The sequence below is a fragment of the Lynx rufus genome, unplaced genomic scaffold (genome assembly GCF_022079265.1).
Source record: "Lynx rufus isolate CCGP_SWC_20201006 ecotype Redwood Valley unplaced genomic scaffold, mLynRuf1.p SCAF_15, whole genome shotgun sequence".
NCBI lineage: Eukaryota > Metazoa > Chordata > Mammalia > Carnivora > Felidae > Lynx > Lynx rufus.
The window spans coordinates 20,057,586-20,082,774 of record NW_025814829.1 but is presented as its reverse complement, the minus strand read 5'-3'; the positions used below and the strand labels follow the sequence as shown (position 1 = coordinate 20,082,774).

Genomic DNA, 25,189 nt, shown 5'->3' with positions numbered 1-25,189 from the left:
GAACTTAGCTGACTGGAAGTTTGGCATGAAGGCAGGGAGATGGCCATTAAGCCTCCAGAACTTTCTGGAAAGGAGTTGAGTAGGGGCTGGCGGGGAGTATATCAAAACCATTAGTGAGGAATACCCCCAGGAATAGCTCTCCAAGACTCAGCTGCCCTTTGCCCTTTGAGGTAATGAACTTGACTGTGAGTCCTGAGTCCCAGCTGTGAGTCTGCCTACAGGAACCTGTCTGACCCACTGTTTCCTCTTCTGTCACCCAATTTTTGCCTGAAAAGCCATCTCTGACCTGACACCCTCAGCATTTGATACTATTCATCTTCCCTCTGTTTTGAAACCTTCTCCCTTAATTACTAACAAGTGACATTCTTCAGGTTCTCCTCCTTCCTGTGAATAAGGGATCTTCCATTTACAGGAAACAGAAAACTCTATCTTAACTGCCTTCAACCACAATGGACACTTATTCATTCACCAGTGGTTCAGGCAAGGATCGATGGGGCAACTCTAGGATGTCCCCAAGGGCCAAGTTTCTTTCCATCTCCCTCTGTCTTCCTCAGCCTTAAGCTGGCTCCCCTGGGGCTCCCAGATGGGGGTCAAGTTCTCTTGGTCCCACATGCCTCTTTGTTCATGTACATGGAAAGATCTTTGTCCCACATGTCCACCAAAAGTGCCATAATTCTCTGATTGGCTTGACGTAAGACAAATGTTCCCCCTAATCCAACCATGGTCGCCCCACTCAGGAGCTGCTGGGATGAAGAAGGGGACTCCCCCCCCCCGGGAGACCCATACAGACAGCCTGCCCTGGGCCCTCCCCTGATCACCCCCTCTCCTGCTGGGCCTCAGCCTTCCCCTACCCTGCCCACCTGGCATCCGTACTCCTTCTCACAGCTCCAGAGGTCATGTCCATGTGGCTACTTCCCTCCTTATCTGTGTCTCAAGCCCTCTCTTCCAATGCCCACGGGGGTTATGTCCCCAGATCCTGAAACCACAGAGAGTACTGACCCCTCGTACACTATGTTTTTTCCTGTACATCCGTACCTACAATCAAGTTTAATGTATCAATTAGGCACCGTAGGAGCACCTGGGTGGCTCAGTTCATTAAACGTCCGACTCTTAGCCTAGGTTTAGGTCATGATCTCACGGTTTGTGAGTTCGAGCCCCGCATCGGGCTCTGCACTGGCAGCGCAGAGCCTGCTTGGGATTCTCTCTCCCCTCTCTCTGCCCCTCCCCCACTCGCTCTCACTCTCTCTGTAAATAAATAAATAACATTAAAAAGATAAATTAGGCACAGTAAGAGATTAACAAAAAATAACAAAATAGAACAATTATAACAATACACCGTAGTTAAAGTTATGGGTCTCTTTCTCAAAATCTCTTACTGTACCGTACTCACCCTTGTGATGATGTGAGATGACAAAACGGCCACGTGATGAGCTACGTGGGCACCGCGACGTAGCGTTAGGCTGCTGTTGACCTTCTGATGATACTCAGAAGGAGGGTCATCTGCTTCTGGACCCCGGGTGAGTGAAACTGCGGACAAACGGGGCACTAGGGTATCTTGAAGTGGTCACAGAGCGTTTCTACCTCATGTCCTCAAATCCTGCCTCCTATAAAAAGAATTTGTCCTCTTGTCCCTACCATTGCCCCCTCACTCGTAGACACCACGTGGCTCTCCAGCTGGTCCTAATTTGGGCTAGTCTTCCTCCTTCGCCCTCCCACATCATATCGGGCTCGACACCCTGGCAGTTCACCTGGAACCCGTGCCTTCTCCACCGTGCCGTTGGTGGCCCTCAGCCTGTAGCACAGAAGCATCCTCCTCTGCTTCCTTCCCGATGTGTCCAGTCTCCTCATCACTTTCACATCAGCCTTCCCGAAACTTCTGCAGCGCTTACTGTCCTACCCTCCTTCAAAAGCCTTCTCTGCTCTCCCCGCTGCCCACATGACCAAATCCACCTCCCTTAGCCTGGCATTCAAGGCTGTTTGCCAAGCAGCCGCCTCTAACTTTATGGGCTCCCATATTCCCCTCTACTCTGCTGGCTGGTCCAGAACCCCCGTCTGGTTCGCTGCAGCCCCTGAAAGACCATGAGCCTTTCTGCCTCTCCGCTCTCCTTCCTGCGCCTCCCCAAGGGCCATTCTCCCGACAGCCTTCCCCGAGCACTTCAGCCCAGCAACCTCTCTGTCACAGTCTGCAGCTGAGCCTTCCGTCCGCGTGTGTATGTGCCAGTGTGCCCTCGCATTCCCAACTGTATCACAAACCCCTGGACCCAACGGTCTCTGCCTCAAACCCCCTGGGAGAGCCTGTTCTCAGTTGAAATGAGCTCACGTGCGGGGAAGCACTTGAAATGTTCCCGAGTTCCACAGAGGAGCGGTTTGGTGTTTCATCAGCAGGAGCAGGACCCTGAGGGAAGCGGCGGCAGGTTGAGCCTCAGGGACAGTGTGGCCGCAGATGACCAGGAGAGAGCCACACCTGGCATCGGAAGATACGCTCCAAGCTATAATCCCAGCCACCCTGCTAATGAACTGTGGCATCTTGGGCAAGTCACCCCCCCTCCACTCCCCTCTGAGCTCCGGTGCCCTCGCTGGGACGACATCATCCCACCTGCTCTGCCTGCATCCAGGGGCACTGGAGGTTGACGAGAGGTGATATGCAAATAGATGGGAGAAGGAATATTTATTTATCCAGCGGCCTGGCCTCAGTCCAGCCGGCCCCAGAAAGGGCAAGAAAAAAGCCTGGCCTGCCCCCGGCAGGAAGCTCTGCGTCAGTCCGGCCCTCAGCAGGCTGTAGGGAGAGCAGGAGCTGATCACAGGCCAGGCTTGTAAACAGCAGGGGCAGACACCTCTCCCCATGCGGGGAAGCTGCAGACCGACTCCCGCTGACGCCCTCCTGGCAGCCAGCAGGGCCCTCCTGCCCCCTAGTGGGCGCGATTAGGAGGTGCACCCACTTCCGTAGCCCTGGCAGGGCCGCCTGCCCCAACAGCAGCAACGTCTGTGGATGGCAGGAAGCCACTGTGCACTGGGAACTGTGCTGTGAGATTTGTCACCTTGTAGAATTCTCAACAGTCCTCCAAGGTCTGTGTTATGATCCCCTTCTCACAGGTGAAAATCCTAGGGTTTAGAGGTTATGGGATTGTGTAAGCCCAGCAGTTCACAATGGTGGAGCCGGGATTTCCAGACCAGAGGGTGTGGGGAGGGGTCTGGGCGCCTTTAGGATTCCCCTAGGGAGCCAGCAGGAAGCTGGGAAGATGTAGGTTCTTCACTGGGGAGTCTTGTCATGGGAAAATCCGGGCAGCTGGCTCTGGTGAAGGTCTCCCAAGAGCCTATCTCCTCCTTCTGCTCCTTTGACCGGCCCCTCCTTCCTCTGCTCTCTGCAGCCCGCACATCCCGCATCCTCTACCCCCTACCGCCCTCCCCCCAACTCCATCCCACCCAGCGGACAGGCTGCTTCCGCTGCAACAAGGGGGCAGATCCTGTGGCTCAAGGCCCTTTTACTCCAAGCTCAGGATCCACACACTTTTCCGCAAAGGGCCAGATAGCAACTATTTTAAGCTTTGCGGCCATGTGGTCTGTGTTACAACTCAAGTCTGCCATTGTAGCTGGAAGCAATCATAGAGAATGTGTAAGTGAATGAGCACAGCTGGTTCAATAAAACTTTATCTGCAGACATCGAGATTTGAACTTCACGTTATTTGGGGTGTCATGACATATTCTTCTTTTGAATTTGTTCGACCATTTAAAAATGTAAAAGCCCCATGGTTCGCCAGCCCTTCAGTTTACGTTACCCTTCCTTACCTGTGTGTTACCTGGAGAAGGCGTTTCCCTTCTCCCAACCCCCAGCAGCAATGTGGTCGGCTCCAGAAAGCGTGCAGGGTGCTGCTCCCACTCCAGCTTGGGTCTACAACCTGACTCTGACACCAGCTAGCATGTGATCCTTATCTTGTCCTCCTCCGGGGCACAATCATTGTGTCTGTGTCTCATGCTATGTTGTTGGAGAAGCAATGAGAACTGAGTTATGGGCCAGGCCACCTGGTGTCTGGTTCCAGCTCTGAACTTGGAGAAATTACGGGGTGCTGGGTGCTGGGGTATTAGGGCCTTTTGCATCAGGACACACAGACCTGGATCTCAGAAGAGATGAAGATTTGGGCTGAGAATAGATCTTAAATGTTCTCACTTCCCCTTCCCCCCCCACCCACATTCAAAATGTAACTGTACGAGGGGCGCCTGGCTGGTTCAGTTGGTAGAGCATTGCACCCTTGATCTTGGGGTTGTGAGTTTGAGCCCCATGTTGGGTGTAGAGATTACTAAATAAATTTGAAAGGAAAATTTAGGGGCACCTGGGTGGCTCTGTCAGTTAAACGCCGACTTCGGCTCAGGTCATGATCTCGCGGTTCGTGAGTTCAAGCCCCGTGTTGGGCTCTGTGCTGACAGCTCAGAGCCTGGAGCCTGCTTCGGATTCTGTGTATCCCTCTCTCACTGCTCTTTCCCCACTCCTGCTCTCTCCGTCTCTCAAAAATAAATAAACATTAAAAAAAATTTTTAAGTAAAATTTAAAAACCTATAACTGGGGGCGCCCGGGTAACTCAGTAGGTTAAGCAATCTGATTCTTGATTTCAGTTTAGGTCATGATCTCATAGTTTGTGAGTTCGAGCCCCACGTCAGGCTCTGCACTGACAGTGTGGAGCCTGCTTGGGATTCTCTCTCTGCCCCTCCCCTGCTCATGCTCTCTGCTCTCTCTCTCTCTCTCTTTCACAAAATAATAGATAAAACTTGAAAAAAAATTTTAAAACCCATAACTTTATGAGGCCATGGATGTGTGATCATTTCACAGCATATACATATATCACATCATCATTCGCACACCACAGATTTGCACAATGTTATGCATCATCTGCATCTCAATAAAGATTGCAAAACAAAACCTTCAATGATTATATATATATGGGAGTCAGCAGCATGTAGACGGTCACATAGCCCTGGGAGAGGATGACATCAGAGAAGAATCCTGAAAAACACCCCTGGGCTAGTCTTAACACTTTGTGGCCAGGAGGTGGCAGCATAGGCCTTTAAGGGGTGTTCTGAGGGGCAGGAAAGGGGCTTGGGAGAGAGGGGTAGGCCCCCCAAATTTCAGATTTGCCAACTGGTTGGGCAAATGCCTGGTGCCCAGGTATAGGAGGGGAGGAGAGCTGAATCAGGGGGGTTTATGTATATGTGGGTAGAAACACATGTAGCTTTTTCCAACTAAAAACTCCCTGGAATCAAGCAGGTATTATATTGCCAGGAGTTCTGACCTAGAAGCCCGAAGGGTAGCACTCACTTGGGGAGGGCTGGAGGAACACAGGATACACACTCCCAGGCTGCCTGGTTTCAAATCCCAGCTCTGATGTTTACTAGCTGTGTGACCTTGGGCAACTTACTTGACTTCTCTGTTTCAGTTTCAACTATAAAATAAGGACAATGATAATATCTATTTCCATAGGGCTGTCTGAGTACTGGACGAATTGATACACGAAAAGCTCTTAGAACAGTGCTTGGTACATAGAAAGTGCTTAGATATCAGCAGTTAATGTTATTAACTTTAAAATGCCACACTGAATGGGAATCCCCCAGGTTCCTTACTTCCCATGAAGAGGTGCTGCAATCTCAGCCTGGGGACTCAGAAACATAGTAGCCACATCAGACCAGCCATTAGCAGAAGGGCCCTTGGCAGAAGCATAGCATGGCTTACCAGGCCAGGAGACTCAGATTTCAGAGGCCATGCCAATAGGAGGGTCAGAGGGCACATACCTGCTGACTCCTGACTCTGAGCCCATTTTACCAGACCTGGGTCCCCACCAGTCTCCAGGAGGAATTCGAACCGAGGGTGTGTGTGTGTGTGTGTGTGTGTGTGTGTGTAGAAGGAGGGGGATGGGAAGAAGACAGCCTCTCCATCTCTCACGTCCCCCACTCTCCCAGTTTGTCTCTGATCTTGAATTCAAATGATGAGGCAGAAAGACCCCCGGACTTGCCATTAGGCGACCCAACTTCCAATCCTGGCTCTGTGACTTAGGGTGACTTACCTTCCCTCTCTGATCTATTTCTCAGAGGTCCCTTCTGGCTCTGGCATGTCATGGTCTTTGGGGGGGCTTATGACTTCTCACCCCCCCGTCATGCAGTGTGGGATGCCACACTCCTCTTCCCAGTGTCTTCTCCCTCATCCTCCCCTACCCACTCCCGTGTCCTTGTAAAAGGATCCCAGGTCAAGTCCTGTTTTGAGAGCGAATAGGAAGAGACAGGCAGCCTCCCAGCCTATCTGTTTCCATTTCCCCTGCAGCAATGCTTCTCAGGGGTCAGTAGGTGGGCCCAGACTGCCAATTTCGCAAACGGGCTGGGCCCCTTGGGAACAGGAGTCTAAAAACAGCTAAGGGGCAGACGCTGTGGAGGTCAGATGCCTCAGAGCAGTCTGCGTCGGAGGGAGGAGGCGGCTCCGGGTCCGGCTCCGGCTCCGCCTCGGGTTCCAGTCCTGGGACAAGCGTGTCTGGAGTGTCTAACCTGGTCGTCGTTTTCTGACCTTGTTACTCAGAGCTCTGTCTCTTCCCTGGCCTGTAGCCCTCATCACCCCAGTGGGTGCCGAGGGGGGCTCGGCAAGTGTCGTGGCCCTGCCATGCATTCTTGGAGGAAGTGATTTGGGACGAGTGGAGGCTCCCAACCTTGTGGGGCACTTAACACCAAATGGGGCTGGTGGCATCACGGAGACCACCCTCTGTTGCAGAGAAACTTCGTGGGCATAGAAACTCCTGAAATGATGAAATGGTGGAGGCTTGTTCCGGCACGGGGCACGGTCAATTCTTTCTGGATTCAGGGAACTGAACCCAAACCAATAAGCAGGATTCGTTAGATAATTTGCAGGACCCAAAGCAAAATGAAAACCACAGGGCCCCTTGTTTAAAGAGCATGAGGAATTTCAAGAAGGCAACAATGAGGCATTAAACCAAGCGTGGGGCCTTCTGAGTGTGGGACCACCTGGGCCCAACCCCGTGCGTTGCATGACTGAGTATCTGTAAAGCCACCCCTGCCAAGAACGATCATGTATTAAGGGGTGTTAGACATTTTAAATGATTTTTTAAGTTTATTTTGAGAGACACAGAGAGAGCGTGAGCAGGGGAGGGGCAGAAAGAGAGGGGGGTGGGGAGAGAAGAATCCCAAGCAGGCTCTGCAGGGCCGGCACAGAGCCGGACACGGGGCTCAAGCCCACAAACTGTGAGATCATGATTTGAGCCCAAGCCAAGAGTTGGACGGGTAACTGACTGAGCCCCCAGGCGCCCCCTAAGTTTTGGGGTTCCTACAGAGTCACGGTGGGCCCGATCTCTTCTATGTGTGGCAGCTGCTGGTCCTGATGCTGGCACCCGCGTGCTTTCCTTCCTCAGCGGGGTCTCAGCCCAACTCCCCTCCTTTCCTTGTCCCCATCCCCTTCCAGGGAAAAGTGTCTCCTTCCTGCAGGAAGGCCTCCTGCTATGGGTGCCTCCAACTGGGTACCGCGGCAGGACCTGATCAAGAAGGCAGTGCCTTCTTCTTTTTTTTTTTTTTTTTAACGTTTATTTATTTTTGAGACAGATAGAGACAGAGCATGAACAGGGAAGGGAAGGGTCAGAGAGAGAGAGAGAGGGAGACACAGAATCTGAAACAGGCTCCAGGCTCTGAGCTGTCAGCACAGAGCCTGACGCGGGGCTCGAACTCACAGACCGCGAGATCATGACCTGAGCCGAAGTCGGCCACTTAACCGACTGAGCCACCCAGGCGCCCCTAGAAGGCAGTGCCTTCTTGATCTCAAGGAGAGAACCCTGAGCCCCCTCATCTACTACTGGTCCCAAAGTTTCCTTCTAGTCCCTCCCAGCCCATGGCAGGAAGACGAAGTAGATGATTGGGTCCGGGGATACCTAAGGCCTGAGAAACCCTCCAGTACCTGAGAAAACGCAGCAACTTCTCCCTTCTTCTCATCGCCCCTCCCCCAGAACCCAGCCAACTGCCTCCTCGGGCTGCCTGGGGTGACGCCTGCCCCTTTGCCCTCTCTCCAGGAGTAAATATTGGATCAGCCTCAGTCACCAGCTGTTTAACGAAGAGCGAAGTTGTGGGTTCACAAATGGCTGGGATCCTGGAGAAGAAATGCTGAGCCCTATCAACACCGCAGAGGGACGGTGGGCAAGTGCCCCGGGGCAAACAGTAGGCCTGTGGGTTCCAGACTGTTCACCGATCCTTTCCTTCTCCCGGCTGTGCTGAGCACTGTTAGATACCAACCTGCGAGACTGGGCTGTTCACCGGCAGCAGCCGGTCCCCTGGATTGGGTCTTTCTTGCCAGGTCACTTGGCACTCTAGTCTGAGTGGGGGCAGCCTGGTGGATCCAGGCATTTTACCCGGTTACGCCTGTTCACTCAGCCACACTGTGGCCACCACTGCCTGGCCACTCAGGTACATTTTCACCTGATAGTACCCGACATATTCAGATGTATTTTGATTGGACATACCTGTTCATTCAGGTATAGGGTCCCTGGACCTAGCTGATCGTTCGGGTGTGTCTGACCTGAGCAGGCCTGGTATCTGCTCCATCACTCAGACAGGGTGTGCTCCTGGGAGGCCCTAGTCATCCACACCCTTCTGGTCACGGGCTTACCTCAGAGAAAAAGGATTGTGAGCCAAGCTCCCTACTCCTTTCTCCCTCTTCTGGTTGTACCCCCAACACTGGGCCTGTCCGGATTCCTTCTGGTTCCAGATCCTTCCTGACCCCTCCCATCTGCCAGGCCCCACTCCCATCCCTTAGGCCACACCTGGCTGCTCTGGGGCCCCAGCCCCTCCCAGGCTGCAGGAAAAGGGGAAGTTGGTCTGGGAGGAGCCCCCAGGAAATTAGCTGCCCCTCCAGGGCTGGGTTCACCTGGTGTGGTGACAAAGGGCTCCCCGCTGGTCCCAGCAGGCCGTAGGCACAGCCTGCTCAGGCATTTCTCAGGGCGGCCTAGCCTCAGAGGCCAGCACGTGAGTCAGCACTGCAAGGCTGTCCTCGCCTCTCCCTCCTTCCCAGATTGGTGGTGGCAGTTCTGTGGTGGTCGGGTCAGTCCGAGCCGGGGTAACCCCCAGGGGCGAGGGGCAGGGGCCAGACGGGTGCACTTGTCTGATGATGGGCAGTTAGTTCTCTGTGCTGCAGCTGGGTGCTGGCCACCAGTCCAGCTGCTCACTTTGACATTTAATGCCTTGCACACGTATGGCATCCACATTTTCTATCTCTGCCTCGGTTTCAGAGGCGCTGGCCTCTGGGTCTCCCCGTCTCTGTCCCCTGTGAACTCACCTTCTTGCCTGTGCAGAATGATGTGCTCCGTGGCTCTGTCCCCCATCAGGATCCAGCTGCTGGAGCCGGGGCTTGGAGCTGGGAGCGTCGGGTCATTCAGGCCCAAGCCACTGAGGCAGAGGGACCGGATAACTCTGGAAGGGTGTGGACGCCCCATCCCCACGCCCGAGGCACCTGTCTTCTCTCCGATCTCCTTTCTGCCTCTACTCCACCCTCATGCTGCACCCCCGGGGCAGCCACACTTGGGTAGGGGCAGAAGCCCCGTGGCATCTTCTCTACCCTTCAGCCGGAGATCGTGTTTGGCTGGAGACATGTGGGTGCCCAGGGCAGGCCAATTACGTGGGACCTCTTCATCAGGGTATCTTCGCAATATTTGTTCAAAGTGATTTTAGCAGAGAAGCCAAGGTTTGGGTGGGCTTGGGCAGAGAAGGACCGCTGGGCCAGGCTCAGCCCCTCTGGCTTTCCCAGTCAGTTCGTGCCCCCCACATAGCAAAGCGAAAGTGCTCAGTCCTCCCACCCACCATCTTGTCACTAGAGCAGTCTTGAGCATGAGGCGAGCTCACCTTGACCCTAAGAGGCCTACCAAATGATTTCTTCTACATGCATCTTGTTACATTTTTAGGATTGGCCTGTGCCCCTGTCTGCCAGCCCACCCCTTACTCCAACTTTGGCTACTAGGGTCTCTGGGGTCCATCTTGTCCAGGCCTCTCCCCCCAGAATCCATCCGTGTCAGCCCCCTTCTGGTTACAAACCAGTGGAGTGTGTGTGTGGTGGGAATGTGTGTATGTAGGGGGGTGTGTGTATATGTGGGATGTGTAAATGTGGGATGTATGTGTGTGTGTATGTGTGTGTGTGTGTGTGTGTGTGTGTGTGTGTATGGTGCGTGGACGCTGAGATGTTCTCAGACAAACCCGGAGCAAAGACTTTATAACACCCCTCTTTCTAGGACCTCACTTTCTAGAGTCCAGCTCGGAAACCCTGCAGAAGGCCCATGTGGCCCATTTGCCCTCCATCCGTCCTGGTGTCAGATAGCGAGAAGGCGGGGTCCCTCCTCTCGCTCCATGCCCTTTCACTTCCTTTCCCTGAGAGCTTCCCACATCTCCTCCCCAGGGGAGGGTCCCGGGGATCCCCATTCACGACCCACACCCCTCTGGTTTCCCTTCCCCCAGCAGGGCCAGAGGGAGGCCTCACCCACGCTCAGCCCCTCCCCACTGTCTCCCTATCCCCCACAGGAGGGGCAGCCAGTGCCTTGAAGAGACGGGGATTTTGTGTTTAATTATGGAGCAGGCACTTGGCAAGGAGGTGGCTCCAGCAGGGCGTGCGGTGTCTGGGCACCCTGGCTAATGAGACGGTGTCCCGGCGGCCGACGGAGGCGGGCCCTGTGATCACGGCTGTGGGGGGCTATTGCTTCTTCGTTCGATAAGAGCAACCTCCTTCTTGTTTTTCCTCCCTCTTTCCTCTTTAATCTAACTGGGAGAAACAGAGTTCGGGTGTCTCCTAATGAATGCGTTGTTCCAATCCAGACACGCTATTCCGCGGCACCGGGGTCCATTCGAACGTCTCTACTCCAGATGACGTTATGGGCTTTCGGACTCGCTGAAGCCCCGCGTGGACTGTCTCCTGCTGCTCAGGGGTATGAGCTTCTCCGCATTTCGGAGGCCTGAACCCAGACCGAGATACCTGAGGGTAGGAACTGTGCCTGTCACCTTGACCACTGGATAAACAGTGCTTAGTGTTTCCCGAAAGAAGGAGAGAGGAAAGGAGGAGGCAGGGAGGGAGCGCGTGACCCCTGCCTGTAAGAAGTTCAGAGTTTAATTAGTTGGACTAAAGAAATACAAACTAAAAGAAGATTTTTATCATTTTTTTTTTAATTTTTTTTTTCAACGTTTATTTATTTTTGGGACAGAGAGAGACAGAGCATGAACGGGGGAGGGGCAGAGAGAGAGGGAGACACAGAATCGGAAACAGGCTCCAGGCTCCGAGCCATCAGCCCGGAGCCCGACGCGGGGCTCGAACCCACGGACCGCGAGATCGTGACCTGGCTGAAGTCGGACGCTTAACCGACTGCGCCACCCAGGCGCCCCTCATTTTTTATCTTTAGTTTATTTTTTGCAAGAATCTTTATTTTTTAACAAGTTTATTTTGAGAGAGAGAGAGAGAGAGAGTGGCGTGGGGGCAGGGGCAGAGAGAGAGAGAGAGAGAGAGAGAGAGAGAATCCCAGGCAGATCCATGCTCAGTACAGAGCCTGCCACAGGCTCCAACTCACAACTATGAGATCGTGACCTGAGGGGAAATCATGAGTTGGATCCTTAAGCGACGGAGCCACCCAGGTGCCCCCAAAGAAGATTTTATAGTATTTAAAAAAAAATTTTTTTTTAATTATTTTTGAGAGCAACAGAGAGACAGAGCACGAGCAGGGGGGGGGGGGGGGTAGAGAGAGAGGGAGAGGGATGGAGAAGGACAGAAACTGAAGCAGGCTTCAGGCTCTGAGCTGTCAGCACCGAGCCCCACACGAGGCTCGAACTCACAAACCGTGAGATCATGACCTGAGCCGAAGTCGGTTGCTTAACCGACCGAGCCACCCAGGCGCCCCCCCCAAAGGAAGATTTTAAATAAAAGTTTAGAAGAAAAGTCGACCAGGAGTAGCTGGATCTGTTGTGCCTACAGGACAAAATACTACAGACACAAGGGACAGAGGGCCACTGGTGCTGTGGGCATTGAGGTGGTGGGGAGGGTCAGTCAGGCGATAGAGGTAGTGACCCTGGAGCCCTTCAGGAGGAAGTCGTCAAGGGGCACGCGATGTTCTTGACACGAGCCTCGTTTGCTTTCTCTGCAGGGCAGTGGGACCAGGAGAGAGAGGCAGGGAGGCTGGGGCCATCCTCAGGCTCCCGCTGCTCTCCCTCCCGGACCCAGCACACTGGCTCTGCAGTCGGTCACCAGTTGTCCCCAGTTGTCCTTCCGCATCTGCCATTGGTCCTCCAGCCAGCCTCAGGCAGGTTTCTGCCCCAATCTCACTTCCAGCACCGCCCTCTTTAGGGTCACCAACCATGACCAACCTGCAGGGTGGCCAACCATGACCGTTCACTCAAGACTTCCAATTCCAGAACTGGGGGAGTCCCCGGCAAACCGGGGCTGCTGGTTACCCTACCAACGGCTTCCTGGTTGCCAAATTCAGTGATGCCTTTCGGTCCTTAACCATTTTGACCTCCAGCTTCTGATGCCTCTCTCCTCCTTGATAGCCTCTCTTCTCCTGGCTCCTGTCCTAACTTCCCATCTGCTTATTTTCCTCCTTTATCAGCTCTGTTTCCTCTGCCAACTTGGTCCTGCTATTTTGGTTCCCCAGACCTATTACATGCTAGGAACTAGGGACATAAAGGCTAAGAAGTGGTGTGTGGCCTCAGGAAACTCAAAGCTCGATAAAGAAGACAGACACAGATCCCCCATGTAGTGGGAGACAGGTAATGAGAGTACTTCAGACCATGGAGTGATCAAGCCTGTCTGGTCAGCATCAAAAACTATGAGGTGTTGACTCCTGAACAGGGTTTTGAAGCACGAATAGGAGTTTACCAGGTAACAGGTGAAGGAAGAGGCCTCTCCCGTTGGTGGGAACACAGGCACAAAGGCATGAAGCAGGCTAGTATGGCGGTGCCCGCAAGGGGAGTGCACATTGTTTGGTGTGGCCTGTTATATACCGGGGGCGGGGGCAGGGGCGGGGCAAGCCAAGTGAGCTGATGAGGGAGGTAGAGGCTGGCCACACGGGCCTTCACATGCTATTCCCCCCCAATCAAGTCCATGAATGAGCTTGAAGAGGCCCATAGCTCCCCAAAATGAATGGAAAATGCTGGGCATGTATGTTTTGGATGCTAGGAAGGGAGTCTCTCAGCTGTCGTCAGATTCTGAAGGAGGGGACCCAAGGCTGTTGGGGAGCCACGGGAAGAAGAAGCTGGACAGAGGAGCCCATTGTCAAACTTTCATTTTGAATTAAGGTCTCTCTGGTAGCTGGCTGAAGGGAAGATGATGAGGTATGGACATCAGAAGCCAGTTCGCCAAGGGGGCCCGCAGGGTCCCAGCTTCAGCCCTCTCCCTTGGCCCGGAGCAAAATCTCCTCCAGGCAGCCTGCTGTTCGTATAAGCACCTGCTCCAGACCCGCCCGACAGACCTCCAGGACGCTCTCACCACCGACACGTTCTGCAGGCCCCGCCCAGCCCACCCGGCCACGGCTGAAGTCAGGGCCTGGCTGACCCGGCCTGGCACAGGGTAGATACCAAGGAAATGTTTACAAACTGAATCGAGGCCCAACTCTACGAGGAACTCACGAGCTGGATTTTAGGGTCTCTCTGAGGATCAATCGGAAGTCTTCTTTTCCCCAGGAGTCTCAACATTCTGGAGGTTTTCTGAAAAGATCATCTATAGTTCCTATCCTTATTTATTGGTTAAAAAGTAATTGCAACGCGATAATACAGGCACACACTGAGGATACACTAAAATACAAGAAGGCGTCTGTGACCCTACAGGTCAAAGGTGAGCGAGCGGAGGCCCAGGGCTAAAAACTGGGCTTCGAAGTCCAGACACACCAGCCCTCTTTTCCTCCCCTCCCTGCACGGGGACCCTCTCCGCATCGTGACCTCACGCTAGCCAGCGCTGCTGGCGTGCTCACCCCAATGACTGGTTCGGTCTTGTTGCTAAGGGCCACTTTCCCATTTTCCCTGCTTTGTGTGATGGTTTCGTTGCCATGGCAATGCAGCAACCTGAAGGTTGTGTGTGTATATGGTGTGTTTGGGAGGCACTGCCGGACTCAGGGTGGGGGTGGGGTTCTAATCGGGTTGATGGTTGCTAGAGTCAACAGGGCTGTGATTGGCTTGCTCTGTTTACATGCCTACCCTGTTCTAGAACCTTCTGGGGACGCAGCTGTTGTTCCATCGGAAGTCTGGAGTGGTTGTGCATGGGGTGTGTGTGCGTGTGTGTGTGTGTGTGTGTGTGTTCACACACACACACGAGTACATGCGCGCCCGTGCATTTAGCACAAGCAGTGAGGAGAGGACGTGATGCTTGGTGCAGTGACAAAGTGGCAGCTCCCGGGCTCTGTAGTGGCATCACACTGGAACCAGGTAAATGACACTGACCCTAATCACCCTCACTCTCCATAAGTCACTGGAAAACAATGGTCTGAGTTTCTTCAGGGGAGGAGTAAGCATCGGCTGACCAAGGCCACATCCTGCCTCCCCTACGGACTCACACACTCGTAAGGAGCTAGCCCACAGCGGGGTGGTCCATGGGCCAAGCTCCGTGTTGCCTTTCTCCCTCCTCCTGCTGAGGTCACAGACGTCCTTGGGGAAGACTTCTCTCTGTTCTGAGTTTCCCATTTCTCTTGTCTTCACTTGTCTCCTGAGAACCCTAAGAAGGTCTCTTTGGCCAAACACTAATGATCTCATACACAGGCAGGTGTTTTCACAAAGTAAACTTTCGCATTCACACTCTCATTTAACCCTCCGGAGCGGCAGCACTCACATTATTCCCCATTATTCAGAGGAGGCAAACTGAGGCCCAGATAAACGAAACGGATCTTGGCACCTTAGGGGCGGAGTCGGGTCTCCGGGCCTCCCAAGCGTCCCTGCAGTGCTTTTGGAGACTGTGTCGCATGTGTGGGTGGCACCAGAAGGGAGGAGAGTTTGCAGCAACGTGCAGAAAGGAGATTCTCCGTTGGCTGGTCTCCCTGTCTGGATGCTAAGCCTCCCAGGGGAAAGTAGGGCGGGCTTGAACTTTGGTTTTTCAGAAGCTATTCGAATGCACTGCCCACACAGTCTGTGAGGGAGAGCTGTTTCCAGCTTCCCCGCCAGCCCTCGGGCGCCCAGGGACGCCTGTCCTATCTGCAGAGCAGTGGCATGTGATCGGCAGCAGGGAGGAGAGACAGGATTGGAGTGGGAGAGTGGGCTGGGCCGCTGCTGGGCCCCCATTGTCATCCTGCCAGCACTACACCCTAGGGTGACCAGGGCCACCCAGGGATGCCATTTAGGCTAGCAGAGGGGAAGGCCTATAGCGTGGGGCCCCAGAGGCCGGTGTGCCAGGGGACATCCCCAGCTGACAGTCTCGTCTGACCCTCTGCAAGGAGGCAGTTACTGGGCAGAGAAGGGAAATAAGCATCCCCTGTCTGCCAAGTTCACGTCACATTGAAACCTCACAACGGCTCCACGAGAAGGGGACTATTACTATCTCCATGTCACAGATGGGAAAATCGGAGATGTAACAGTCCACCTAGCTGGAAAGCCCAGAGTCTTGCTTGGTGGGACAGCAAGGCAGCAGTCCTTCCTTGGTGGAGGACCAGGGAGCGCGGCTTCTACCAAGCTGGGCTCGTTAAGAGATGGATGGAAAGAAAATTGGCATGGGAGGCAGGCTGAGGACACCAAATGGTTTTGCGGGGAATTTTTAGAAGGGTACAGACAGGGAGCAGAAAAATCAGGACGGCCCAAGTGCACACACATATAGGCTCCTACCCAGCTAGCAAGCTCCAGCCACGTGCCCACGTTCACACTTACCTGGTCCCCCTCTTCTATCTGCCCATCTGCTCATGCCCTGCCCTGGGGTTGCCAAGGTTCTATGTACCACTCCCTGGGTCCATATAGACACTCATCTGTAGTCCACCCCCTTCTCCCAACCCCGAGAAGCATGTCAAATGCCTTCAAAACGGAACATTTCAGATTCTGAAACACAACCCATTGTCTGGGAGACGGGGGCGATATGATAGCCTCCGAGCCGATAGCTGGCCCTACGTGGTTTAAGCTGTCATCTCTCCTCGGTGAAGTTGTCCTTGATTCTTTGGGCACAGTTTCCTCCTCTGCCCCAGCCCATACCAGCCCGTATTGCTTGGCTATATGGCTATCCTCTGCATAGCTCTCTCCCACTAGATGGTGAGCTACACGTGACTAGGGAATGAGACTTATGTCCCAAAGATCTAGGACAATCCATGGCACATATCAGGTGCTCAACAAATGTTTGTGGAAAGGAGAAACAATCATAATTACATCTACTATTTATTGAATTCCTGTTACGAGTTAAGCCCTACGCTTTGGCATACATTATCTTTAATATATACAATGACCACGCAAGATCGATTTCAGTATCTTTGTTTTACAGATTGCAAAACGAGGCTCCGGAAGGTTGTCATTTGCCCAAGGTCACACAACCAATAAAAGGAGGTTGTATGAATCAAGGCAACCCGAAGAAGCTTCTAGCTTGGTCTATCACACCAGGGGCTCCAACCTTGACATTCTTTGCTCCCTTATCTCCTAGACTCAAATAAGCACAAAATTCCATGATCCTGGCTCCCAAACCGTCTCTCAAGTCAGCCCCCTCCTCTGTCCCTGCTGCCACTGCCCCAGGCTAAGCCTGCGACATTCATCGTCAGGATCAGCCTGCAAATTGGGGGTTCTACCTCCAGATTTTGTCCCACTGTCAAGCCTCCACTTGGCTGTCCAAGGGATCATCCTATATCACAGACCTGGTGATTTCTCTTTCCTCTGACATGTTCCACTTTGCCCTGTAGTTTCGGGAGAGGGCGAATGTTAGGAGGGTCTTCAGAACCCAGCACCCGCCTCCTTCTAGCACATCACCTCTAGCCCCGGCAACTCTAAGCTCTGGCCTCTCACCCCTGAAGTCTGCACAGGTGTTACCCTTCCTGAGAAAACGGAACCCCCCTCCTGCCTTCCACTGTCCTCTTATCCCTGGACCTTCAGCTCAAGCAGCAAAACAAACTCCCCAGGCAGCCGCAGCTCTAACCTGGGTTAGACAGACAACACCCTGTCGCTTGTTACCTGTCCCATTAGATCGCAAGCTCCTGGAGGGCAGGGCCTGTGTTCCATCCATCTTTGGTGCCCGGAATTCTGGCTATTATTTGGCATATAAGAGATGTTCAGAAAACTTTTGTTGAAACCTCTCGACCCCATCCATTCCCCTGGTTCCTTGAAACTCTAGTTTGGCCCCGTTCTCTTGAACCCTCCAGTATGCACAGTTCTTTAGCCATAGCCCTCTCCCCTGCCCTCCCTGTCCCTTCCCTGCCTCTGCATGGCCTCTCTGCCCCCTGTGTTATCATACACATGGATTATGGAGCCAGGCAGCTGGCTGTTCCCATAGCCTGGAGGCTATGGATCCATCCACTTTTTGCACCCCTTCGGCACCAGGCAGTTTTCTCTTCCTAAAGTGCGCGTGCCCAGGAAATCTCATGCCCTGGCAGAGAAAACAGGTGGCAGAGTTGGGACGCCCTTTGTGGTGTGCCCCCGCTGACGACCCACAAGTCACTCTACTGCAAGGGCCCAGGGTCTTCCTTCTTTCTGCCATCTCCAGCCCCCGTGGAGTCTGGAGAGATCCGTGTTGCCGGCTGGATGCGGGCTGGTGTTGAGGGGCAGACGGTAGGTAGGCCCATGTCCTCCAGAAAGGAAACACATCCACACTGTGGACCACCCTCCTCAAGAGCCCCCCCACCCCCTGTGAAGACCCCCAGACTGTAAAGGCCACGCCCACTGGCAAGGCCGAGGACACAGATCTCTCTGATTCGGTGCCCCTACGGTCTGAGGTACCACCTGCTCTCTGATAGCGCCCGCAAGGAAGCAGGGCTGTGCGGGGCCGGATGGGACAGGTGTGCCCTTCACTCCATCCCAGTTTTCCTTCGATCCCTGAAGTTAGATGGTGTGGTCATTGGCTTGAGTCCCAATCATGGTTTGTCTCTGACTCTTCGTGGAACTGTAGGCCAGTCCAATCACCTTTCTGGGCCTCAGTTTCCCCTTCTGTAAAATGAAAGCGGGACCGGCACTGGCTATTCTGTAAGGGTTCCTGGGTGAATCTCAGTCGGCCTGCAGAGTTTCATTCCAAAAGGACAAACTGAATTACCCTCCCGGGTAGGAAGTGGCCGTGATGACTAGTAGGGAAGCTTCATTCAGGCCCTGGAGAGGTGGGGAAACCAGGTGGGAGTTTTGTCCCAAAACGTTAGTGACAAGTCCCACCGGAGGGAGAGCCCTAGGGCTACTGTTGCCAAGAACGCAAAAGGCAAACGTAGCCAACAGGATCAGTCTTTGCACATTAGCTCCTGGGGTGCCAGGGGCTGGGATCCAGGATCAGCCTCGGTGGGAAAGCTACCTTTCCAGAAAAGCACTGTCAGCAAATCACCCGTGGTGGTCTGGCCCCAGTCCTGGAGTGCTCCAGTCCAGAGGGTCTCATCGCCTAGTCGGGGTTAACCGGGCCAGCCCCAGAGGGCTGGCAGGGGCCAGGCCTAAGGAACGAAACCGGAAGAAGCACTTGGACCCTGGTTCCCAGAGTGGGAGAAAGGGGTGGGCACTCGGGCAGAGGGAGCCCTGGGGATTGGCAGCGGCTGTGGGCAGGGCGGGAGGCACGGGGGAGGAGTCAACTTGTACACGTGAAAAACTCTGGCGGGGGCCGGGTTTTTCCCTTCCTCCTCCTCCTCCTCCCCCTCCCTCCTTTTCCCCACCTTCCTCCAACCCTCCCTTCCCCTCCCCTTCTCCCTCCTCCTCCTCCTCCTCCAGCTCAGGTTGCGGCTCCTCTGGGGAGCCGCTCACCTTTCCGGAGCAGGGGAAGCAGCCCCGCGCCCGGGCAGGGACCCCAGCAGGGCGCAGGGCACGGCGCCCAGCCCCGCGGCACCCCGGCCGTCGCGGGCGGGACCCGGCGCGCCGCGGCCCCCAGGACACGCGCGGTGAGTCCCGCGGGCGACGCGCCGTGTCCGGAGAGCTGGGCGGGCGGCGCGCCGGGGGAGGAAGGGGGCGGTCGGAGGAGGGGGCACCGCGGCGCCGGGTAAACCGAGCAAAGGTAAGCGGAGCGGCTCTTAAAGGCGCCGGTCTGCTTTTGCCCTGGGGCGAGAGGTTGGAGGGAAATGCCGGAGCGCCGCGGGGAGATCGGAGATCGCGAGGCGTAGGGGCCAGTGTGCCGGGGGTGGGTGATGCCTCGTGCGGCCCCCTCCCAAGTTCCAGGTGCGCTATTTTGCAGCCGCAGCTTTCCCCCACCCCCCACCCAGGGAGTCTCCGCCGGGACTCACTTTGGCCCCCGGGCTCCGGTCAGAACCCTAGGAAGCAAAGTTTTCCACCCAGGCTCCGACCAGGCGCTTTCTAGTCGCCCTTCCTTCTGGAAAGGGCAAGGGTCAGGAGTCTCCGGGTGACGGGAGAACCCGCGAATGTGGGGCCAGATCGCGCCTTGAAGGGCTTTCTGGGCTCCGGTGAACTTTCCAGAGTGGCAGGCTGGAGGGTGGGAGACCAGAGCCCTGGGGTGAAGGTGGAAGGACACGCGAAGCCCTGCAGGTTCCAGCGCTGGGGAGAGGGGGATGGATTGGGGCCTCTGGGGATTGCTGCCTCTTCTCTGCCCACCAGGGAGACCACGGGGGCAGCGGCCCCCACCCCGCAGCAGTCGTGGGCGAAGGGTTAATAATACAGCGGTGGGGAAGGGCGGGCGGCCTGTTGCGCTATGTGGCTGGAGGATTCTGCTGTATGGGGGGGGGGGGTTGGAGGGAGAGGATCGGGGATCTGAAATCGGGAATGGGCTGGAAGCCTCTCCTCTCTCCCTGTTGGTGGCAGGGGTTCCCTGGAGCTGTCTGCAGGCCCTGTGGGCCTCCGGCTGTTGAGACAGTGACTAATTTTCTGTGCTGTGGGGTCAGCACGCCCCTAGGCACCAGTGGCCTCTTTAAGCCTCTCCAAACCCTTTCCTGACAGGGAGGCGGTGGGGAAGAGGTGGGGGAAGGTGGGGGGCCTGCAAAGTTAGGGTGGTGTGAGGAGTGGGGGGAGGTCAGCTCCCCCCAATCTCCTCCTTCCCCCCAGCCTAACCCTCAGCAGTTCCCCAGCTGCGGCCTGGGCGCTGTGACTCACTACCAACACCAGCTTGCCCCTCCTGGTCAGTACCCTGTGAGATACAGCATGTTCGGTGGCGTTTTCCACTGGGCATGGGCACACGGCACATTCCAGGACGCTGGCCTGAGGGAGCAGAGGCCTCCAGGATGCTGGGAGGACGGGCTGACAGGCACTGCCGGCCCTGGGAGAGCCCCTACCTTTAGTGTGGCCTTGGGAGGGGGCTGGGAAAATTGCTGAGGGTGGAGGGGAGGCAAGGATGGGCCCAGGCAACAGTGGCTTCTGGGTTTGGGTCTGCATCTTGAAGGCGGTCTGGAGAGAGGGTCACCTTGCCACAGCAAAGCTACTGTCTCGGATTACTCTGCCCCAGCCACCTCCTGTTTGGACTGATGAACCTGTGAGGCAGACCTCCCCCCACCCCTACAACCTCACTGCCCATTAGGGTTCTGGGACTCTCCCCGCTGTCTGCCCATGCCCTTCCAGGAGCCTGGAGCCTTTGTTCTTCCCATATTCACGGGGCTTCCCGGAACCAGAGTAGACTTCAGTAGTTACATCCGATTTCTGAATGCCTTGATGGCTACCATTTATAGAATATGTACTGGGTGCCAAGCAGTGTCTTACCAGGCTTTATAAAGTAGGCATTACTAGCCCCGTTTTACAGGCAAGGAAACAGAGAGTCTGAGGGGCCAACTTTCCCAGAGTCCCGCATAAGTGGGATCCAGCCTTCTTTCATCCGACCCCGAGCTCCCTGCTCGCAGTCCCTGCCCCATCAAGGGAGATCCTAGCCCACTCTGGGGGTTCTCTGGTTTGACGTCAGTCCTCAGGAGAAGGAAGGATGGGTGTGGTGCTCCGAGTAAATGAGGCCCCCCTGCTTGTCCTGTGCCAGGCAGAGCCAGGCTTCTCCACGGGTCGCAGGAGAGAAGGCACCAGATCTGAGGAACAAGTGGGTTCTTGGTCTGAGATCTCCTGGGATCCAGCCGCCTGCCCTGGAAGCCACCCCCCAGGGCCCAGGGGACGTGGAGCTGCCTTTACGGCTGTACTTGTTTTCTCTGTAGACCCAGACTCTGTCGTCGGCCGGCCGGGCCCAGGCAAACACGCCCCATGCTGTAGGGTGGAGCCTGGCTTGTCTTCTCAGCTGCTATCCCAGCCATGCCTCTTCTTTCGGGGGTCACCCTGTCTGGGATTTTTGTCCGGCATGTCCGTCTATCCCTCCCGATTCCTTTCCTCCCTGAGTTTGAGACCTACACGGGAGGGCAAACCCAGGGTCTTGTTGGACTCCGGCTCCAGAACATACAAGCTGTGGACTCCCCTCTCCCCAGCAAACTCCTGAGCTTCTCTCAGCCTCAGTGTCCTCATCTGTGAAATGGGGCTCATCGTAAGGAGGATTGTCACATGAGTTAAATAAAACAACTCCTAGTGCCTGGCACGCAGCAGATGTTAAATGACTGCTAGCTGTACCGTGGAAGGTAATTTGGGAAGGAAATTTCCTAGTTATCACACCATGCCTGGCTCTGGGGTAGAGACTGAGGCAGGCTTTCCTAATTCCAGCAGGCTGGGCCCTGTACATCGTTTCTGCTCTTTCAGGTTGGGAAAGAAAGGTTGGATGGAAACCTGCCAGGAGGGGACCAGGAGTCTGTGTGGTAGGGACTCCGCCCTCTAGTTCCCAGCATGAGTGAGGGGGGCACCGGAAGCTGGAAAACCAACAGCCTCCTGCTCTGACAGGCCTCTGGCGGGGCCTCCCATTTCCTGGGGTAAGGAGACCCTTGCTCACTACTTAATTAATTACGGTCTCTGTTTGGCTCTGTTGTCCATGAGGGAGTGGCTGGCCTGGGTCCAAACTCACCTGATCAGCTTTACCTCGTTGGGAACAAGTCACATTTCTCTTCTCTAGCCCTGTGTCCTGCCCTAACCCCTTCTCTCCCCCACCCTGGACCCTTTGCCTTTGCCCTCCTGGCGTGAGCTGCCGAGTGGGCACTCTGCCATTTCCAGGGGGTGGGAACACGCCACGGTTAGCCTTGTCTCGTCCTGGTCCCCACAGCGGCGTGCACACCCACAGAACCCAGCGCTGAGGCTGGGCTTCTGGCCGTTGGGGCAGGGGGCTGGGGTCCCGGGGGTCGCCCCAGAGCTGGGGGCCGGGCCCGGCAGGAGCTGGCCAGTGGTGCGGCAGCAGATGAAGGAAGAAGGAAAGCTGTAGGCGCATCTCAGCCAGAACTCCTGTCTGAAGGAGAGCCCATCTGCTTCTGAAATCTAACCAGTTTCGTCTGCAGAGGGGGAGGGGTGGGCAGGCAAGGAAGAGGTTTAGCTTACAACCAAAAAGGGTCCTGAAGCTCCCTGCAGGCATGAGTGTCCCCACTGAGACAGGGCACCCTGGTGGCGGAGACACTGGCCAGAACTTTTGAAGGGACGGTGATGAGAGCCTCTTTCTTGGAACCGCGGATGGTTCACCCTGTGCTCCCACCGCACCTACCGACGTTCAGGTCTTCCCTGGAATTAGGGGGGGCCGGGGGGGGGCCGGGGGACAGACAAGAGGACTCCATAACAGCTGATGCCTTCACTCATTCTTTACAAGTGCCCGTCTAATGTCCTGCATGGGTGGGGGCACTTTACAGACTTTGAGGTTTGTTCAAATCCTGCCCCTGCTGTTCAGTGAGCGGTGGGTCTAGGTGAAGGGACTTGTTCACCCAAGGTTCAGTTTCCTCATTTAGAAAACGGGGAGAGTCGCAGTATTACTTCGTGTGGTTACGAGGATGTCCGTGGGGTCGTGGCCACAGCACTCCTAGCTTTTTGCCTCACCTCGTGTCGTCATCGAGGAGCGGTGGCCAGCGGAGTCACTGGGACACACGTAGCAGTTCTCGGTAGCCTGGCCTCTGCATGGCCCCTGTAGAAACCAGGGCTTAGGCCTCAAATCCAGAAGGGCAGTATTCCTAAGCCATTTCTACCCTCCCTCATTCCAGGCACCTTCTGCATTTTTATTGTTATCGTGGTAAGTTCCAGCAGAACTCCAGAATGGTTTCTGTCCTTACATCTTGCCTCCCTAAAGAAACCCACCCTTTCTTGCCTCTGGGGGTCCCTTCAGGAACCGGGGCTGCTTCTCTCCCCTGGCCCCAGCCATCCAGCAGAGGAGACCCTTGCTGGGTGACCGGTTTGGGTCCTTCCCCGTGTCCGTGGCAGGGTTCGGTGCCTGGAAGCAGGTAGGAGGTAGGTCCTGTGCCGGAGGGTATCCCTCGTAACGTCAGCAGTGCTGGGTCTCCAGAGCACCTCTGGGATGAGGCCAGACGAGGGGTCCCAGAGCCCCTCCCTGTTCCTGGCACGGAGCCCAGCGGGCAGTACCCTCCACTGTGGCTGGGCTGGGTGCCGTGTTCTGGGCTGAGGCCATACCTGACATGGCTTCTTCCTTAGGCAAGCGGGTCCTTGGGTGGGCTGATGATTGTCTAGGTGATATTGCCCTGTGCGGAGAGAGCTATCTCTGGGCAGGTCCTTGCAGTCCCTGAGGGAGCAAAAAGGGCATTGCACTTACAGTCACAGGCCCTCAGTTCTGGTCTCAGCTCGGCCTCTTCAGCCTGAGTGGTCTTGGGCAGCCCATTCCCCTGAGTCTTGCCTTCGCCTGAAAAATGAGGGCACAGATCAAGGGATTTCTAAAGCTCCATGCAAGACTGCTGGTTTGTGGTTCCAGCTTTTGCCAGTCGTGCTGATCAGGTGAGCTGTACTCTGAGACTCCAGGAGGGACACTCTCTCTGCCGTTCTTTTAAACTCTGGAGCACGGACAGGGGCTTCCCCAGTGAAGGCCTGCGGACCTGGTCCCTGCCACGGCTCAGATGACCCAGGAAACCCTGGAAGGCCTCCCCACAGTCAGATAATGAGGGAAAAAAAACCTCTCAAAGCAGGGGGTGCTGGATTCAAGTGTCACACAGGCACTGGATGCTCAGGGACAAGGGACTTGGCTCTCGGCCGGGTCCAGCCTGTTGCAGTATGGCACGTGAGCTAAGAATGGTTTCTACGGTTTTAAATGGTTGGGGAAGAGTCAGAAGAAGAAAATAATATTCGAAGACATGGAGACTTACATAAAATTCAAGTTTTACTGTCCACGAGTCAAAGTTTACTGGAATGCAGCCACACTCACTTGGTTACATCTGGTCTCTGGGTATTTAAAAAAAACTTTTTTTTTAAATGTACATTTATTTTTGAGAGAGACAGATCGCAAGCCAAGGGAGGGGCAGAGAGAGAGAGGGAGACACAGAATCTGAAGCAGGCTCCAGGCTCTGAGTTGTCAGCACAGAGCCCGATGCGGGGCTCGCACCCACGAACCGTGAGATCATGACCTGAGCTGAAGTCGGACACTTAACCGACTGAGCCACCCAGGCGCCCCATCTCTGGATACTTTTCTACAAGGCGGGGGGGGAGGGTTGTGTGACTGCCGCAGAGACCGTATGACCCCCAAAGCTTAAAATATTGACTCTCTGGCCTTTTACAGAAAAAGTTGGCCAATCCCTGTTCCAGATAATTATAGCCCTCCCAAGGCTTGCACTAAACAGTTTCGGAATCTCAATCTAAAAATACTTTTCTTTTTATTTAAAAAGAAGTGTTACTTCTTTTAACATAAGCAATGAATGGCCATTGTGGAAGTATTGGAAGATGCGAATAAGCAAAAAGAAGATGCGACAATCACCCCCATTCTGCCACCCTGAGCTCGCTCCCGTTAGCATTTTAACCTGCATCTTTCTGGACTGTATCTAGTGTTCGTATTTACAAGTCCACACGTGTAAGTGTATACGTATGACACGTGCCTATCTAGCACACACACAGCTTTACCAGTGGTACACATCTGCCCTTTCCACTGAACAACACATCTCAAACTATTTGCTACATCCGGGCCCAGTGAGGTTTATTCTAGTATTTCAGACCCTGGTGGGGGGACATCCAGCCGACGGTGGCCCGGCAGGTCGTCAGATCTACAGGTAGCACTGAGGCTCCGGGGCTTGCTGGGGCCGGAGCTGTGGGTCTGGGAGTCATCAGCGCGTGGCTGGTGGTTTCCACCACGGGAGAGCATGAG

The 25,189-nt window shown here is 55.1% G+C and overlaps 1 protein-coding gene across 1 annotated transcript in view; it reads left to right on the top strand.

Annotated features, from left to right (window-relative positions):
* CDK18 (cyclin dependent kinase 18) overlaps positions 1–25,189 on the top strand; it is a 70,006-nt gene that overhangs the window by 25,471 nt on the left and 19,346 nt on the right. The window contains exons 5-10 of the mRNA XM_047076441.1: positions 18,881–19,114; positions 20,008–20,025; positions 20,113–20,196; positions 21,026–21,082; positions 21,195–21,245; positions 21,724–21,779. Coding sequence (XP_046932397.1) covers positions 18,881–19,114; positions 20,008–20,025; positions 20,113–20,196; positions 21,026–21,082; positions 21,195–21,245; positions 21,724–21,779 — 500 coding nt within the window. The remainder of the gene's footprint in view (positions 1–18,880; positions 19,115–20,007; positions 20,026–20,112; positions 20,197–21,025; positions 21,083–21,194; positions 21,246–21,723; positions 21,780–25,189) is intronic.